The sequence below is a fragment of the Mobula birostris genome, chromosome X (assembly GCF_030028105.1).
Source record: "Mobula birostris isolate sMobBir1 chromosome X, sMobBir1.hap1, whole genome shotgun sequence".
Lineage (NCBI taxonomy): Eukaryota > Metazoa > Chordata > Chondrichthyes > Myliobatiformes > Myliobatidae > Mobula > Mobula birostris.
In genome coordinates, this window is record NC_092402.1 from 49719865 (window position 1) to 49737357 (window position 17493).

Genomic DNA, 17493 nt, shown 5'->3' on the forward strand with positions numbered 1-17493 from the left:
TTTGTCCTCTACTAAAGTAAAAGTCCATAAACTTCCTCCTATATCCCACTTGGGTGAGATTTGATTGAGGGGAAACTGTCAAGCACAATAATAAATTTGAGTGCCTGAAGCTGCAGCAAGAATAGGTACATTTAGAGATGCTGTTAGAATGATGGTACCACTTGTCATAATGTCTTTATTATCGGATATGAGCTGTATAGCACAAGCCTGCAGACTGTTACTGGCAAACCTCAATTTGAAATTTTCTCTACCATATAGATTACTTTTCTGTTTCTCGCTCTGAGCTGGTTGCTTTTATCCAGAACAGGAATTACACATGGTGGATCAGTTAGAAAGGGGAGAATCAGTTCTGTCCCTGATTGCTGTCCAGCTGCCCCTCTGGGAAGTTGTGTAAGCACGTGCATGGTTTTCCAGTAGGCCTGCCAATGGGGGGAAAATGGCAGTTGTTCATGAGGCCATTGCCAATTACAGAGCTGCAATAGATGGTGCTTCCTGGAGAGAAGAGACAATTTTCTTTTCTAATGTAAATAAGTCACAAAGTGAAGGGCTGCAGCAGGAACAACCTCACTGTTGAACCTTGCAGGTGGTGTCCATTGATTTATAGCTTACCCTGTTGGACTGTATGAAGCTCGAATGCTGTTGCGTGACTTTGAGAGCCAGTAAAAGTTTGCTTCCTCCTACTTCAAGGTCTTTACGTTTGCAGAAATTATTTGAAGAAGGAATAGGAGGCTAACAAAAGTTCCAAAATGAGCTCATAAAGAATCCGTGCCTGAGGCAGAGAAAGGCCAGGTATGCAAGTTTCAGTTGAGATTTATAGCACAATGAAGATGGCTTGGCCTGAGGACCGAGTCGGAAGGATACAAATGCAATTTGACTTTCTTGTTCGTGCAGCTAGAGGGGATGTGTATTGAATGAAAAGCTGCTCCTCTAGTGCCTGCAAGTGAAACCACCAACTAGTTTTGTGCTCTACACCTGTACCCATGAAGTAAATGATTGAGATTACCTAAATTACCTTACTTGCAGTAGGAACGTAGCTTTTTTAAATGCATGCATATCTTGGGTGTGTATTCTAGTGCACTACTATGTAATCTATGACATTTTTTTTGCCGTGAATCTTCCGTGCATCTTAACCATTCCTATTACGTCTCTTAAAGGACTTCGACGTTTTGGTTCATCGTTGGAATGCAAAATCAGCACTGTGTTCTATATAAATGTTTTATTGTTCCTCAAAGATGTATTCCAAACAACCACAAACTAAATCAAAACAAGTGTTTCAAATAGTTAGCAGAACATTTTTCTGCAACTCAGAGATTTCAAAGACACAACACTTTTATCTTTTATCTGTGTAAATATTTCATTGTACTGAGCAAAATTCAATAGATTTAAAGGGAATAATGCACAGAATATGAACAGAACTAATTCAAGCAACTATATTAACCAGTTTATACAATATTGTACTACATATGTAAAGCTTACATAAGATTTACAGCTCATTTAATTTTATCCTCAAATAGTTTAAGATGATTATTAATGTGCCTAGTCTATCGTATAATGGTTACAATATTTGCTTTGCCCTCAAAAACTAGGTAGCTGTTTGAAATCTGAATTGTGCCTCTAGGCTGCTTTCCGGATACATGATGCCAATCTTGCTCAACACTCTGTGCTGAACCTTTTTTTTTCTCTTTACTATCAGAGTCAAACAGCCTGCAGGCTAGCTCTGTGGTTCTGCATCCTCACTCTATCAGTCCAAACACTGTCATCTACAATAACACAAACTTAATACGTACGGTCAAATGGCAACTGAGCATTTATAACATTTGACATCAATGCACTGAACTGATTCATGCAAACTCGAAAGGGTAAAAAGTTAGCAAACATTGGTCTTTTAATTGTGATGGTGCTCATGTTGGAATTTTGCCATTACAACCAAATGTTCAACTTTTTGTTTCCATTAACCTGATCCAATATAGTTAAAATCACCACCTGGATTCTAACACACCCTTATTTGCAAGAGTTAGTTTAATAAACGATTGTACACAAGTTCACAAAATCTGTGTGATTGTGTACTTGTATTATCAAAGACCTTACCTTAATATACTTAGTTATACTTGTAAATGCATAGTAAAAATGGCTTAACCCCTTGTATTTCAGTTTAGTATGGGATGATAACTTTTCCTGAAAAGCTAGCTAAAATTGAGGCTGTTTTGGTACTTCAAATCATATTGCACTGGAGAGCTGAATATGCACAATGTTTTTTTAATTGAAATCTCGGACTGTCTAGGAATAGTCGTGAATGTAGTACACTTGTGAAAGTTGGTGTAGTGTGCCACTTCCCCCCTGGTAAAATACAGACTTGGTAAAAATGTATTCACTCGAGTACTTAATTAGCATAATAGTATCCATGATCAAACTTTGCACTTGTACCATGAGCTCTGCACATTAGGAGTGTAATGCAGTTGTGTGATAAGCATCTCATTTCTTTAACTTTCCATAGTGCAACAGTTATTCCCAAGATAATCTGAACATGCTTTCATACATTTCCAAACCACGTTCAATGACAGAGTACTTCTATTGCAGCACAACTATCCCATGTAATTTTAGGGTATTTTTAAGCTTCTGTTATTACCCATAAATTAATAAAGATGTGTACAGGTGCTGAAGGAAGCAACTAAATATGCAATAGGGTGAAATTGGAAGTAAATGTCAGAAATGGGTGCTGCTAGCCACTGTTATCTTCAGGTTACAGTAACCTGATAAAGGGAAGCATTGTTTCCTTTAAAGTCGATGGAGGGCCCTTAAACTTGAGAAACAAAGGTTAATTAAAAGTTTTTAACTCTAATTAACCTTGGAACTACTACTACTCCTACAAACACTGTACCTTTTCAATAACCATGACTAAAGATTTCATACATAAACATCAAAACCCTATGTGCGAGACTTGGAAAAGTGCTTTTTTTATAAGCAAATATTAATTTGTCTAGTTCTTTTAAAGAAGGGCCAGTTATAATTGAACTGAACCTAAGAAAGAGTGTTGTGCTCCCAAAACTTGTCAGATTTTGTTCTCTAAGTACTTTGAACAATAGGAACTACCCTTCTGCAGTGAGGACAGTCGCGATTTTCCAGATGAGCCTTAACCTGAGCAGGATCAAAGTGTCATGAATATTTTGGGCAAATCAGGCAGTTGGACTTGTTCACATCTTGGGTGCATTGCCTGTGATTTTCATCCTCCCCTTACAGTTCAGTAGTGTCCCTTCAAGGTTCTCCTATTGAAATGAGCTTCCTTTTCCTTTTTCCTTTTAATCTATTTTCAGAGATAACTAATACCAGTATTGCAAACCTTGAGGTCCTCCATCAGAATCCTGTTCAGTTATATACAGTATAGCACTTCCTCCAATGCAGAAGACATTCAGAAAATGGTTTCTAATTTGAAAAGTTACTACCTCCTCTAGTAAGACAATAACCTAAGGTAGATACTTAAGTTCTGATTTGTATATAATGCATGAATTCAAAACAACAATCTAGTCCTGGAGTTTTTTTTTTATGGTAGACAAACACCTTCAGTTTCCAAACATTGTAATCTCACTACATCCTTGGTCGAATTTCAGATCAGGTACTATTCACTTCTTCACCTCTTCAGTCTTGCTAGGTTTTGCTTTTAAATAAGAGACTATTTGAAAGAAATTTTCGGCAACAATTTGTGTGGGTTGTACTAACATTTCAATAATATCCGCTCCAATCAGCGGGGCATTGGTCTTTTCTCTACAATTAGAAGCAGCACTTGTATTGGAGAAGAAGGAATGGCCATCATAATCCATTACAAACTTTGGTGACACGAGCTATTCTGGAAGCTCCCGGACCTTAAATGTTTTTACTTGCATATACAGACTTCTCCCTATACGTTCCCTGTGCTGAAATCATACTCCTTCACATAAATTCAGAACTGTCGATAACTCCGCTCCTTTATCCCTTTCTCCTGCAATCTATTAGCTTTTAAACCACAAATTTGGTGCCATCCAATTGCTCATCCCAATTTCTCTCCTCTTTCCTCTTTCCAGTCCTGGGTGCGGTCCAGCACTTCACCTGTTAGGTGGCTTTGTTGTTGCGAGCAAGGTTGTGGGGGTGGTCAGAGTAGTTGTAAAGTGTATCTGTGGTGGGGGTTGGTGGTTTCAATGTGTGAGACTGGCGATAGGGGAGCAGGTAGTGCGGTAGTGGGGACAAGTATAATGTATGAATCTGTCAGGGACTACAGTCATGGACTGAATCATGTTATACCCACTATTCAGTGGCCTGTAATTAGGACTGAGTGATACATCTAGATACCCGAATTTGAAGTTCTTTGGGTCAATATTATCGATGATCAATAGTTAGTGTCAATAATATTTTAAATATAATTCCACCTAGCCCCAATTTCGTAATTTTAGTGCTTGTGGTATTTCCAATTTTTTGAAAAAAAAAACCAAGTCCGGTCAGATGGCATCTGAAGAGTGTGAAACAGTGTTACATTTCATGTCAATAATCTTTCATTGGAACTAGGAAGAATTAAAGAACCAAATGCTTTTGCAAAGAAGACAAAGGGGTTGAGAGAACAAAGGGGTTGTTTGTGTTAAGGTAGAGTCCAAGAGACACTGGAAAAACATAAGTGGTGGTGCCAGCATCGTAGGCTTAAATAGGATGATGAAAGAGGACCGGTGAGAGGGGAAACCAATTCCTAAACAGTGAAACGCTAAATAGCGCAGTTGCTGGAAATCTGAAGTAAAGGAAAGTGCTGGGTGCTCAAGACCGCTATTGTGGAGATACAGATGTTGTTAATACCTGTTGATTAGATCAGAACTGCCCAGCATGTATGAAATTGTTAAGAGTTAGTGTTGAGTTTTGAGGGTCGTAACGTGCCCGATGGATGATGAGTTCCTCGCACTTCTACGCTTTGTTGAAACATTGAAAGAGTCCAAAGACAGTCGGAAAGGGTTGGGAATTAAGATGGGGGGTAAATGAAGCTCAGGATCTACAAGTTGGTCACCCAATCTGCACCTGGCACCTCCAAGTAGATACCACCACATCGTGTATATTGAAAGCAGCACACAAAATCTGTATTTCAGATTTATTCTGACTACAGTTTTGTATTTTACAACTCCAGTATTTTTCTCATTTGTCTCACATTTACACTGCCTCCAGACAGATTGGCTGCATTCAACAAGCCAGACCCTTCCTTGCTCAGGCGATACCACCTACACGCGAGTTGTTCCGTTTCCTGGGTTCCATCCTGTCACAGACACTCGCTTTGTTCTATCCACTCCTCCCCTGCAATGTCTAACTTTTTGAAAGAACTGTTTCGAGTTCTGATGAAGCATTGACTATTTTTCTTTCCACAGATGCTGTCTGACCTACTGAGTGTTACCACTTTCTGTTTTTATTTCAGATTTACGGGATCTGCAGTGTTTTGTATAATGCTGCACTGAAGAAAGTAATTAGCCCAGTTTGCCCCTGTAGCAGACCTGTCAAATGGTTTCACTCCCTCCTTCTTTTCCTTTTATTAAATACAGATTCATTAACACCACCCTCCCTTTTTAAAGGTTTCTATGAACCTGTTTCCACCACCCTTTCAGACAGCGAGTTGCAGAGCTCGACAACAATTCCCCATCTCCCTTCAGCTCTGATGTCCTCTGGCAACCGCTCCTCCTGCCTGTTGAACCAGTTTCAGCTAATTAACTCTGCCAGCGCTTGTCTTAATTTTTCCTTTTTGCTATCCCAATTGCAGTTCTACACAACTGAGGTCACTTTGGGCTGTTTGATTTTTTTTAAATAAAAGTGGACGTATTATATTCTCGGCTAGGTTTTTTTTTCGGTCCCCCTCTCTCTTTGAGTTCCCTCTGCTCCAGCATACAAAACAAAGTGAGCTGGCATTTTCCTCAACACCCTCTGCCAGTTCTATTCTTATTTGATTGCTAGGACACACAAGAATGACAAATAATCCAAATTGGTTCATCCAAGGTTGTTTGTATGGCGATAAATGGCTGCTCTTTGCTACAGAGTCTCTTTACTGACAATTTCCATGTGTAAAGCGCCTTTAATCTAGCCAAACACCCCCAAGGTGCACAAGGAGCTACTGGGGCAACTGACTAAAGGTTCAGTCAAAGAGGTAGGATTTGAAGAGTTATTTCAGGATGGACAGGGAGGCAAAGACCTCTAAGCAAGGGAAAATCTGAGTTTGGGCAGGACTGTCAATGGCGCAGCAATTAAAATCAAGGTAGGGCAGAATCGATTCTTTAAGAGAAATCACTGTAATGGTTAATTGAAGAGCAAGCTTTATGCTTATATGCACAAGTAGCTGATTTATTATGCACAGAGTGTTGCTGATCTCCAAGTAACTCATTAACATTCTAACATTTTCATCACAGCCCAAAAAATGACAGTCAGGAAACGTGCCGCAATTCGCTGCAAGCTAACAAGCCTTCTTGCAACTTTCGGAGTTTATTTGGTTGCAATGTCTGTCAACACTTTCCATCCATTCAGGCCGTTGTTCTCTGATCGGCATATTCATGAGTGGTTTGGCAAGTCAGCAGCACAGTGTGCATATTAAAAAGATATCCTCATGAATATTGATGACCTAAGGAAGCATTCTGCTTGCAGAACGAGGAATTCCTGCCTCAGCCACCCGGAATGTTTTAAAGCACCAGTCTTGGCATCAGTTGTAAGTTCCTGATTGACTTGGGAACATAGGTTGGTGTGGTAATAACCCAAGGTGTGATCTTTTGACTTAATTCATAATTAGAATATAGTAATGAGAGCTAAATTCAATGCTCTACGTTTCCCCCAGTCTCTCACTATATGTTACCTCCCCAAAATATTACGCACTGCATCCCATTTAGCCTTCCATCCAACAAATCTAGATTATGAAGGATTTAAGCTTGACATTTGCAAGGAACTAGTTCAGTCCCCCTCTGCCCTGGTTCAAAATCTGCTCCCCTAGGCTTTGAAGCTTTTGATAACTTTACTGTTTGTTAAATCAATCTGTTAGTTAAATTCTTGATTGACACCTGATCACAACCGTTTTGTTGCAAAAGACAGTTGCAAATTTCCTCTGAATTTGAATTGTTAGTTCTGATTTTAAATGTGTGTGTCACTCCCCACTTCTATATTTCTCTCACCTGAGGGAATAATTTTCCATCTACTCAGCCATCTCCCTTTATCACCTCTGCTGGCTCACCCCCAATCCTTATTCATCAGGACATGTGCATTTAAATAAACTATTTACCATCTACTTCTTGACTTTTTTTTGCACAGTTTCATGTATGCAGGTTGGTGCATACTTTGCACAGACTTTGGCAGTATCTGTGGTAAATTTAAATGAAGATTTCAGAATGGGGAGGAGTATCTGACATCAATTATGACAACAAGCACATGAATTAGCAAATGCAGCGGCACCTCCCACTGTGACTGTAATTTTTCATTGATTATGGTGCAGTCTTAATGATGTTGATGTATATTGTGCTTCTTGGGAAAGGATGAACTATAGGACAAGATGTGGCAATGTGGGCTTTGTAAATCAAAGGTGAGAGTACAGAGAGTAAAGTGCAAAACCTCCCCTAGTCCAGAGTTAGATTGCAGTGCTGGTATTGTCTGAGTTTTGACATATTGTTCTTGCTGCTCTGTAATTTTACTGGCTTTCCTTTTACTGACCCATAAAATTATGAAGGAGTACTTGGCACAGAAGGAGCTTATGTGTGAGTAGAGGTACTGTTGGTTGATGGCAAATGTCTGGATGAGATAACATTCTGCCCCAGTATCAAGGTGGAGGTTGACCGTTACCCAATCATTGTTCATCTATCTCTATCTTGAAAGTTCCCCCACCACAGTCCACCCCCACCTGCCTCCCAGTTCCACAGCTCTTTGGGGAGATAATTCCAGATTTCTGCAGCTGCCAGTATAGGGAAGTGTTTCCTGACACGACTCTGAACTGCTTAGCTCGTCCTTCTTGTTCTAGACCCACTCACGAGAGGAAATAATTTCACACTGCCTACCCTATATGCCACTTGTGTCATTTACACCACCTTAGCTATAGTTCACACCTTAATCTTATCTCCCTGAGAACTCCAGTCAATGTAGCCCGTTGTCTTTACCCCCAGTGTCATTCTGGTGAATCTGTGCTGTAACCCCACAGAGAAGTGTGAATGCAGGTACTTCAGCTTTATCCATCCTCTCCGAGGTATTGCCAGAATGGGTAGGCTTTGGGCCAGGTCAGACCATAAATGTGCACCCATACAGTGTAGCAACTTCCTAAGTCAAAGAAGCAGAGAGGGGCTTTTTGGCTGTTATGGTTATCCAGTAATAACTTGCAGTTTCTGCATGTGATGGTGGGAGAAAGCTTTAAGCACTGGGTGTCTGAAGAAAAGGCTGTAATATATTGGACTCACAGGAGGTCAGTCAGTATCAGCAAAGGAAAGGTGTAAGTTAAAGTTTCACGAGAACTAAGCTGAGCCTCATCCCAAACTTTTATTGGCTGTACCTTGTGCCTTCTGCCATTTTATCTGTCAGATTGATAAGTAGGTCAGCTATGTAAGGAACAAGCGCAACACTTTCTCTCTTGGCTTCTCTTCATTTATCTACAGCTCATTAAAATTTTCATTTAGACATTGTTGAAGATGACTTTGCAAACTTTAACAGCTTATGTGTAGTTTGACTGTTTCCTTTTAAATAGGTGCTCACTATTTCCTTCCTACCTCTCCAAATCAAACACATGACTAATGGGATTTTAATGTTTTAATTTTTTTTGTTTAAACAGCAAAATTAAACGGGGCCACTGCCTAGCAAGGTCGTGCATCTGCAAAATCTGTTGAGTCAAAACTGACAAATTGATCCCAATTATCTTTTGCTTTTGAGTATAATTCGTTTCACTGGTACTGGTGGCCTCAGCAACTCCTCCAAGATTATTTGCTCTGATATTGTGATCAGTGGTTACTGTTTCAGTTGTGCAGTTGGGGGTTAGGAGAGAGGAGGAACTCAGAGATCTGGGATCAGTTAGTCCTAGTTATTAAATGGCTTTTTTTACAGGGGATGTTTCTGATGCATGAGGTTCTCTCTTTCTCACTCTCTCTCTAAGAATATCTCTCGAGCTCTCTCTAGATCTGTCTCTCTGTCTCTCTCTGTCTGTCTGTCTCTCCTTATTGCACAGTGCATGGCATAGTTTGGACACATTCTTGAATCGTGAATGTTTCAGTGGTGGGGGATGGGGGGAGACATTTGGCTGTTTTTTCGCTTTAGGAGCAGCCACATCGATCAACCACCATGCCTGGGATTTGCCCGTTGATGATCTCTTGCTTGTCATTGAAGTAAAGCATATTGATGGGCGACATTTTGGTTGGCGTGCAGCAGGGGCCTGCTGACCCTCGGGCATTGGCGTGATGCACCAGGTGGGTATGCGGGTATTTCTGCATGAACATGTACTCGCATTGACCAGAGCAATAGTTGGCTTTATATCGTTTGGGAGCAATAATCCAGTCCCAGCCAAAGGCCTCAAAATCAACGGTTAGCGGAAAGCGGCAGCAACGGGACTCTGTGGAGTGCTCGTCACAATCTAGCCCCAGGTTTCGGCGGGTGCGTTTGTTTGTTTCTGCCACTTTGACTTCCAGAAATGGTTGCTGTCAAAAAGAGAGAGAGTTTTTTTCATTCAAGTGTATCTATACATTTTCTTCATGTCATTAAAACTCTTAAGTCTTCTCTACTATGGTGGAACAAAGGACAAAATATGGAACCAGAGACATAAATGCTCAGGGCAGGACACCAAGGGAACATCTCTGCTGTTCTGCCAGTGGTGTCCTCTTGATACTACTGTGCTTTACCGACTGAAAATCAGTGGTGTACCATAGGGATCGGTGCTGGGACATCTGTTGCTTATGATGTATATAAGTGACCGAGAACGTAGATGACCTGACCAGTAAACACCAAAATTGGTGGAACTGTAGATGGCAAAGAAGGTGGTTGCCTCAGGATACAGAGGAATATGGGTCAGCTGGAAAGCTGGATAGAGCAGTGGCAAATGAAATTTAATGCAGACAAGTGTAAGGTAATGCACTTTGGGAAGTCATATTCCAGTAGGACATAAAAAGTAAATGGCAGACACTTTAGGATGTACAGAAAGGGTGCAAGTCCATTATTTCCTGAAAATGGTGACACAGTTGGATAGGGTAATGAAGAAGCTATTATTTGGTATGTAGGCCTTCAAAGACCATAATATTGAGTACAAGAGTTGGGACCTCATGTTGTAGGTATTAGTGCAACATTTAAAAGGCACTGGACAAGTGTTTTGATAGGAGAGGTGTGGAGGAATTCAGGCCTACTGCAAGCAAATGGGATTAGTGTAGTTAAGCATCACATCTATCATGGATGAGGTGGCTGAAGGGGCTGCATGAATCTTTGATTGTACATACATTCATCTTCTAATTTGCACTACTTGCACTATTTATAGTGCAAGAATTTTTTAAGTGATCATGGGCATTTTTGATGCACAGTTAACCATCTCATAAGCCTCATAGCAATTTAAAAACCACTCTCAGTATTGATATTTAACCAGCAGGTGCTCTAAATGCACTGACAGGTTACTTTATAGCCAGTTTAAGTGTGGATGAAATTCACCTCCCACAAGCAGCCATTTTAAGCACATTATCAGAATGCAGTCAGATTCCTAGAAATTGGCTGAAATTCGCTGAGTCTATTTATGGAAATCCAGTAGTAGTTTTGATGTTTTTTTAAAAAAAAAGCAAATTAACCAAATGCTGGAAGTTTAGAACAAAATTAGAAAATGACAGAAGTGCACAACAAGCCAATGGGAAGTCATTTCTCAGATTTAAGTCCTTTTGAATGTACAGGCAGATTTCAAAGATGCTTAAAATTCATAGAGTAAGTCTATTACTGCAATTTACCCAACCCGAGCATCCATTTTAAGTGCATTGATAAATTTGCCCTAAATCCATAGTTTAAATAATATGTGCCACAGATATTTTAGACTTGCTTTTCAAATTCAAAGTTACATACTTAAAAGTTGTCAAAATTCATATCCACTGAGTTGTCAGTTAGAATGCAACAGGGACTTCGAGGAGTAGATCAAGAGACAGATTCTAGAAAGGTGTAATAATAACAGAGTTGTCGTGGTGGGAGATTTTAATTTCCCAAATATCGAATGGCAAGTCCCTGGAGCAAGGGGTTTAGATGGGGTGGAGTCTGTTAGGTGTGTTCAGGAAGGTTTCCTGACACAATATGTAGATAAGCCTACAAGAGGAGAGGCTGTACTTGATCTGGTATTGGGAAATGAACCTGGTCAGATGTCAGATCTCTCAGTGGGAGAGCAATTTGGAGATAGTGATCACAATTCTATCTCCTTTACCATAGCATTGGAGAGGGAAAGGAATAGACAAGTTAGGAAAGTGTTTAATTGGAGTAAGGGGAAATATGAGGCTATCAGGCAGGAACTTAGAAGCATAAATTGGGAACAGATGTTCTCAGGGAAATGTATGGAAGAAATATGGCAAATGTTCAGGGGATATTTGCGTGGAGTTCTGCATAGGTACATTCCAATGAGACAGGGAAAGGATGGTAGGGTAGAGGAACCGTGGTGTACAAAGGCTGTTGTAAGTCTAGTCAAGAAGAAAAGAAAAGCTTATGAAAGATTTTTAAAAAAACTAGGTAATGATAGAGATCTAGAAGATTATAAGGCTAGCAGGAAGGAGCTTAAGAAAGAAATTAGGAGAGCCAGAAGGGGCCATGAGAAGGCCTTGGTGGACAAGATTAAGGAAAACCCCAAGGCATTCTACAAGTATGTGAAGAGCAAGAGGATAAGACACGAGAGAGTAGGACCAATCAAGTGTGACAGTGGAGAAGTCTGTATGGAACTGGAGGAGATAGCAGAGGTACTTAATGAGTACCTTGCTTCAGTATTCACTACGGAAGAGGACCTTGGCAATCGTAGGGATGACTTACAGTGGACTGAAAAGCTTGAGCATGTAGATATTAAGAAAGAGGATGTTCTGGAGCTTTTGGAAAGCATCAAGTTGGAAAAGTCACCGGGACCAGACAAGATGTACCCCAGGCTACTGTGGGAGGTGAGGGAGGAGATTGCTGAGCCTCTGGCAATGATCTTTGCATCATCAATGAGGACAGGAGAGGTTCCGGAGGATTGGAAGGTTGCGAATGTTGTTCCCTTATTCAAGAAAGGGCGTAAAGATAGCCCAGGAAATTATAGACCAGTGAGTCTTACCTCAGTGGTTGGTAAGTTGATGGAAAAGATCCTGAGAGGCAGGATTTATGAACATTTGGAGAGGCATAATATGATTAGGAATAGTCAGCATGGCTTTGTCAAAGGCAGTTCATGCCTTACAAGTCTGATTGAATTTTTTGAGGGTGTGACTAAGCACATTGATGAAGGTAGAGCAGTAGGTGTAGTGTATATGGATTTCAGCAAGGCATTTGATAAAGTACCCCATGCAAGGCTTACTGAGAAAGCCAGGAGGCATGGGATCCAAGGGGACATTGCTTTGTGGATCCAGAATTGGCTTGCCACAGAAGGCAAAGAGTGGTTGTAGATGGGTCATATTCTGCATGGTGGTCCGTGACCAATGGTGTGCCTCAGGGAACTGTTCTGGGACCCCTTCTCGTTGTGATTTTTATAAATGGCCTGGATGAGGAAGTGGAGGGATGGGTTAGTAAATTTGCTGATGACACAAAGGTTGGGGGTGTTGTGGATAGTGTGGAGGGCTGTCAGATGTTATAGTGGGACATTGATAGGATGCAAAACTGGGCTAAGAAGTGGCAGATGGAGTTCAACCCAGATAAGTGTAAGATGGTTCATTTTGGTTGGTCAAATATGATGGCAGAATATAGTATTAATGGTAAGACTCTTGGCAGTGTGGAGGATCAGAGGGATCTTGGGGTCCGAGTCCATAGGACGCTCAAAGCTGCTACGCAGGTTGGCTCTGTGGTTAAGAAGGCATACGGTGCATTGGCCTTCATCAATCGTGGGATTGAGTTTAGGAGCTGAGAGTTAATGTTGCAGCTATATAGGACCCTGGTCAGACCCCACTTGGAGTACTGTGCTCAGTTCTGGTTACCTCACTACAGGAAGGATGTGGAAACCATGGAAAGGGTGCAGAGGAGATTTACAAGGATGTTGCTTGGATTGGGGAGCATGCCTTATGAGAATAGGCTGAGTGAACTTGGCCTTTTCTCCTTGGAGCGACGGAGGATGAGAGGTGACCTGATAGAGGTGTATAAGATGATGAGAGGCATTGATTGTGTGGATAGTCAGAGGCTTTTTCCCAGAGCTGAAATGGCTAGCACGAGAGGGCATAGTTTTAAAGTGCTTGGAAGTAGGTGCAGAGGAGATGTCAGGGGTAAGTTTTTTACGCAGAGAGTGGTGAGTGCGTGGAATGGGCCACCAGTAACAGTGGTGGAGGCAGATACGATAGGATCTTTTAGGAGACTCCTGGATAGGTACATGGAGCTTAGAAAAGTAGAGGGCTATAGGTAACCCTAGGTAATTTCTGAGGTAAGGACATATTCAGCACAGCTTTGTGGGCCGAAGGGCCTGTATCGTGCTGTAGGTTTTCTATGTTTCTATTAAAGTTTATGTACACCTAACAGCCACTTCCTATTGCATCTTTTGACCTAATTTTCAGGATCTGGATGGTGCTAGCAAGGTAGTCATTTATTATCCATCCTTAAAAGTCCTTGAAGTGGTGGTGAGCGGCTGCTTCCTTGAACTGCTGCAGATTTGTGTGTATCAATGTACACAGGGCTGTGGGTGGATGATAACATGTGGGGCGGCAGAGTTTGCTTTCTGGACATTGGATTGAGAGAGGTCAGTCAGAGTCCATTGGAGTAGCAAGTCCAGACGTCACAGATAATTGGCTGAGGGTTTAGAGGCAGAGTTTTCTGGGTATCCAGAAAATGAGTTAAACATATGTTGAGTTTATGGAAAATTAAAGAAGGGCAGGAAAGCACTGAGCTTGAAGATACAACTTGATAAAGTGAGATGGAGAATGAAATTACCAAGGATGAGATATTGATTACCACAGAAGCAGAGGAAGCTAAACAGTGGGAAAATCAGTCAGCCTTGGTATTGGGGAAAGCTATCACTGACCTACTTTCCATTAAGGCAACGTTGTCAACGTGACAGTCCACAGTAAGGTGGTGAAGGCTATTCTTTTTTCCCAAGTGAGCAGACGTCTAGAAGGAGGTGCCAGGGACACTGGCACAGAGAACCAGGTCAGTAGTGGGTGCAGTGAGTTGGACAGGGAGAGTTTGCTGAAATGAGTTCTCAGTGGTCCTGTGGGGTAGGGACGTTGATGTAAATATAGCTTGACACAATGAGAGCTGAGGATGGAAGCAGGAAATCAAGACTGCAATGCACCTGAGTGACAAGTTTGACTACAGTAAGGAGAAAGGGGGTGGGAGGGGAGGGAGGGTAAAGTGGACACAGAACCAGTGGGCTCAGGTCCAGCTCATTCTTGGCTAAACTGCTTACAAGGCTCATTTCCTTGGGCTCATGTTTGCAAAGTAGCCAATTGATCCTGGTCACACAAGTAGAGTCTTATAGGAGCTAAAAGTTGTGCTCAGGTTGGGTTGGAGCAGGTAATGTTCTGGTCATATATTTAGGTTCTGGTTGGGTTAGCTCAGGCTGACTCTGTACTTTGCGACAGCAAGGCCTTCTTTCCAACTGCCTTCCAAAAATGACTTCCACTATCACACGATCAATAGTACATTTGAACTTGTTATTTATGGCTATAGTTGATCAGGTATGAAAAACAAATATCTCCACAGGCCAGGTCAGGTTTTAATTTCATCTGCAAGTAAACCATTGGCAAGCTATACCTTGTTATCAATCAAACGCCTGCAGGAGTGGAAGGTCATGAGCATATTCCAGCCAGTCACAATTATAACAGAAAGCAAAGCAAACTGATGAACGCAAAGAGCTTTCAGCAATTATAAACAAAAAGCACTTTTATAGCACCTTTTGCGACTTCAGCTGTCCTAAAGCTGTTCAAAATTGCAGCAGCCAATTGCGCATAGCAAGCTTCCACACATTGCACGAAGAAAAATGACTGGCGATGTCAGATTTAACTGTGGTGCTGAGGTTAAAGGGCCTGCTGCATCGCCACAACTTTACAACGGTGAGCTTTCCCCATGACTGTATCACTTCCATTTCTCACCCCACCTACCATGGTCACCTTGCAAGGCAAGATTAGCAATCATGGGAGAGGTTTAGCTGGCTGAAACTGTTTGTTTCTCCCCTTTGCGCTCTTCGCATTCTCTTTCCAAAAATGAGAGATCTCAAAGCAACTTTTATACTCTGAAAAGTGTTTGGGAGAACAGTTTATGCCTCCTTAATATCCCTTGAGAGAAAGATGGACTGCTGAGGAGAGTTGGGGTGTTGAGGAAATTGGACAACCCACTGAACTTAACAGCGAAGCAACTGGATCCTCGGGATGTGCTTTGCACAGGTTCTGTGGCACATAACAAGTCCAGAGAGCAGGCACATTGCACCAGTCAGCACTCCAGTGCCAATTTCCCTTCAGAACAATTAAATAGATTTTGACAGTGGTAAGCTATTGGAAAAAAAACTCAGCCATGATAAGAACAGAAAAGATAGATGCAGGAGTGAGCTTTTCAAAAACAACCTGTTTGCTTTGTCAGAGTAAAGATGATCTTTTGCCTCAGACCCAGTTTCCCACAGCAACTTCTTAAATGTTCAAAAATCTATCACTCTCTGTTGAATATATTCAGCAACCAAGCTTCAACAGCCCTCCTGGGGAGAATGTTCCAAAGACTTACCACTCTCTGGGTGCAGAATTTTCTTCTTGTCTGTTCTCCTTATTTTGAGACTTTGATCCCTGGTTCTAAAAACCTGAGGCAGGAGAAACATCTCACCTGCCAAGCCACGAGTACCTTTTAAGTGAGATGGCCTCTCATCCATCCAAACTGGAATATCAATCTCTGCCCTCACAATAATTCTGCCAGCCAACGTCTTTCAAAATGTTCAAAGTAAGAGTAGGAGCAAGCTGTTCAGCCCTCAAGCCTGCTCTGACATTTAGTAAGGTCATGGTAAATCACGTACCTAAAATCTACTTCCCCATCCAGTGCCCATAACCTGCTATACCCTTGGTGCCCATAAACGTACAAGTTTCAGCTTTGCACATGCTCAGTGACTGAGGACACACAGACTCTGGTGGGGGAGATCTGAATGAAGAAATTCCTCCTCACGTTCATACTAAAGAGTCTGCCCTTTCTCCAGAGACTCTGCCCCCAGGTCAAGCCTCTCCACTCAGAGGAAACAGCCTCTGATTATCTTTGGTAGTTTCTCTGAAAATCTTTCATGTCTCAATGAGATCTCTGCTCACTCCATTGATTTTTAGAGCAATTTTATTCCTTCTTCATAGTACAACCTCCTTATTTCAGTCATCCATCCAGTAAATCTACTCTGGGCAGACCCGTAGACCAGCATTTGGGTATAGAGACCAAAACTCCACGCAGAACTTCCAAAGGAAGTCTTATCAAAGTTCTGTCCAATCTCCTTACTCTTGCACTCTAAACCCCCTTGCAATAGAGGCAACACACCATTTGTCTTCATCATTGCTTACTCTGGCTACCTGTTACCTTTGTGTCTTATGAACCACCACACCCACATCCCTCTGTACAGCAGCAATTATTAATCTCCTACCATGTAAAAAAATATTCACTCCAGCAGCATCTTTTTCTTTAGCTCTTTTCCAATTATCGCCATTTACCAACTGTCCTCCCATTAGATGCTTAATAATGCTGTCTTCAGTCACTAATCATGGGCTCTATTTGTGTGGGTTTCTCTGTAAACCAGGAATACCTGTGCCTCCTTAACACAGGACGTAACGTGAACCGTACTTACCAGTCCCTTCTCTCCATTTCCTGGAGATGTGATGGCCAAGTCATTCCCATCCATATCAAAGACGTTGATCTCAATACCCCAGTTGGTGTGCGGTTGCTTGAACCAGTTCTGCAGCACGTGCTTAAAGTCGATGCTTTGCCAGCGCCCATTGCGGGAGTCCATGTCTATTTTTAAGGATCGGATCCGCGAGTGCCTGCTGCCCTTTTCCGTCACAGGTTTCAGCCTGAGGATCTGCAGATACACCGTGGAGGTGTGCAGTACTGGTCGCAGGTAAACCCACAGGTGAGCTCGCACCACATTTGTAAATGTGACTTTGGGGCTAAATTTAAAAAAGCAACATTTTGGACTCCCATCCACTTGGACACAGGGGTCAGCTACAAAAAGAACAAATCAAGAAACAGAATCAAAGCCAACTAATACATATCTGGTTGGATAGAACTGTAGCCATCTAGTAAATTTGGATAGTGTTATAGACAGCTAACCCATATCTGATTGGATAGAATTGTAGCAACTCATACAAGTGATTAGAAAGAATGGAAGTCAAAAATACATACGTATATGACTAGATAAATTGAAGCAATTAAATA

The 17493-nt window shown here is 41.6% G+C and overlaps 1 protein-coding gene across 1 annotated transcript in view; it reads right to left on the reverse strand.

Moving 5' to 3' along the window:
• Window positions 1-9254: 9254 nt before the first annotated feature.
• LOC140191902 (growth/differentiation factor 11-like) overlaps window positions 9255-17493 on the reverse strand; it is a 29357-nt gene continuing 21118 nt past the window's right edge. Inside the window, exons 2-3 of the mRNA XM_072249749.1 lie at window positions 16907-17280; window positions 9255-9635 (exon numbers count right to left, since the gene is read on the reverse strand). Of these exons, the coding sequence (XP_072105850.1) occupies window positions 9255-9635; window positions 16907-17280 (755 nt within the window). The remainder of the gene's footprint in view (window positions 9636-16906; window positions 17281-17493) is intronic.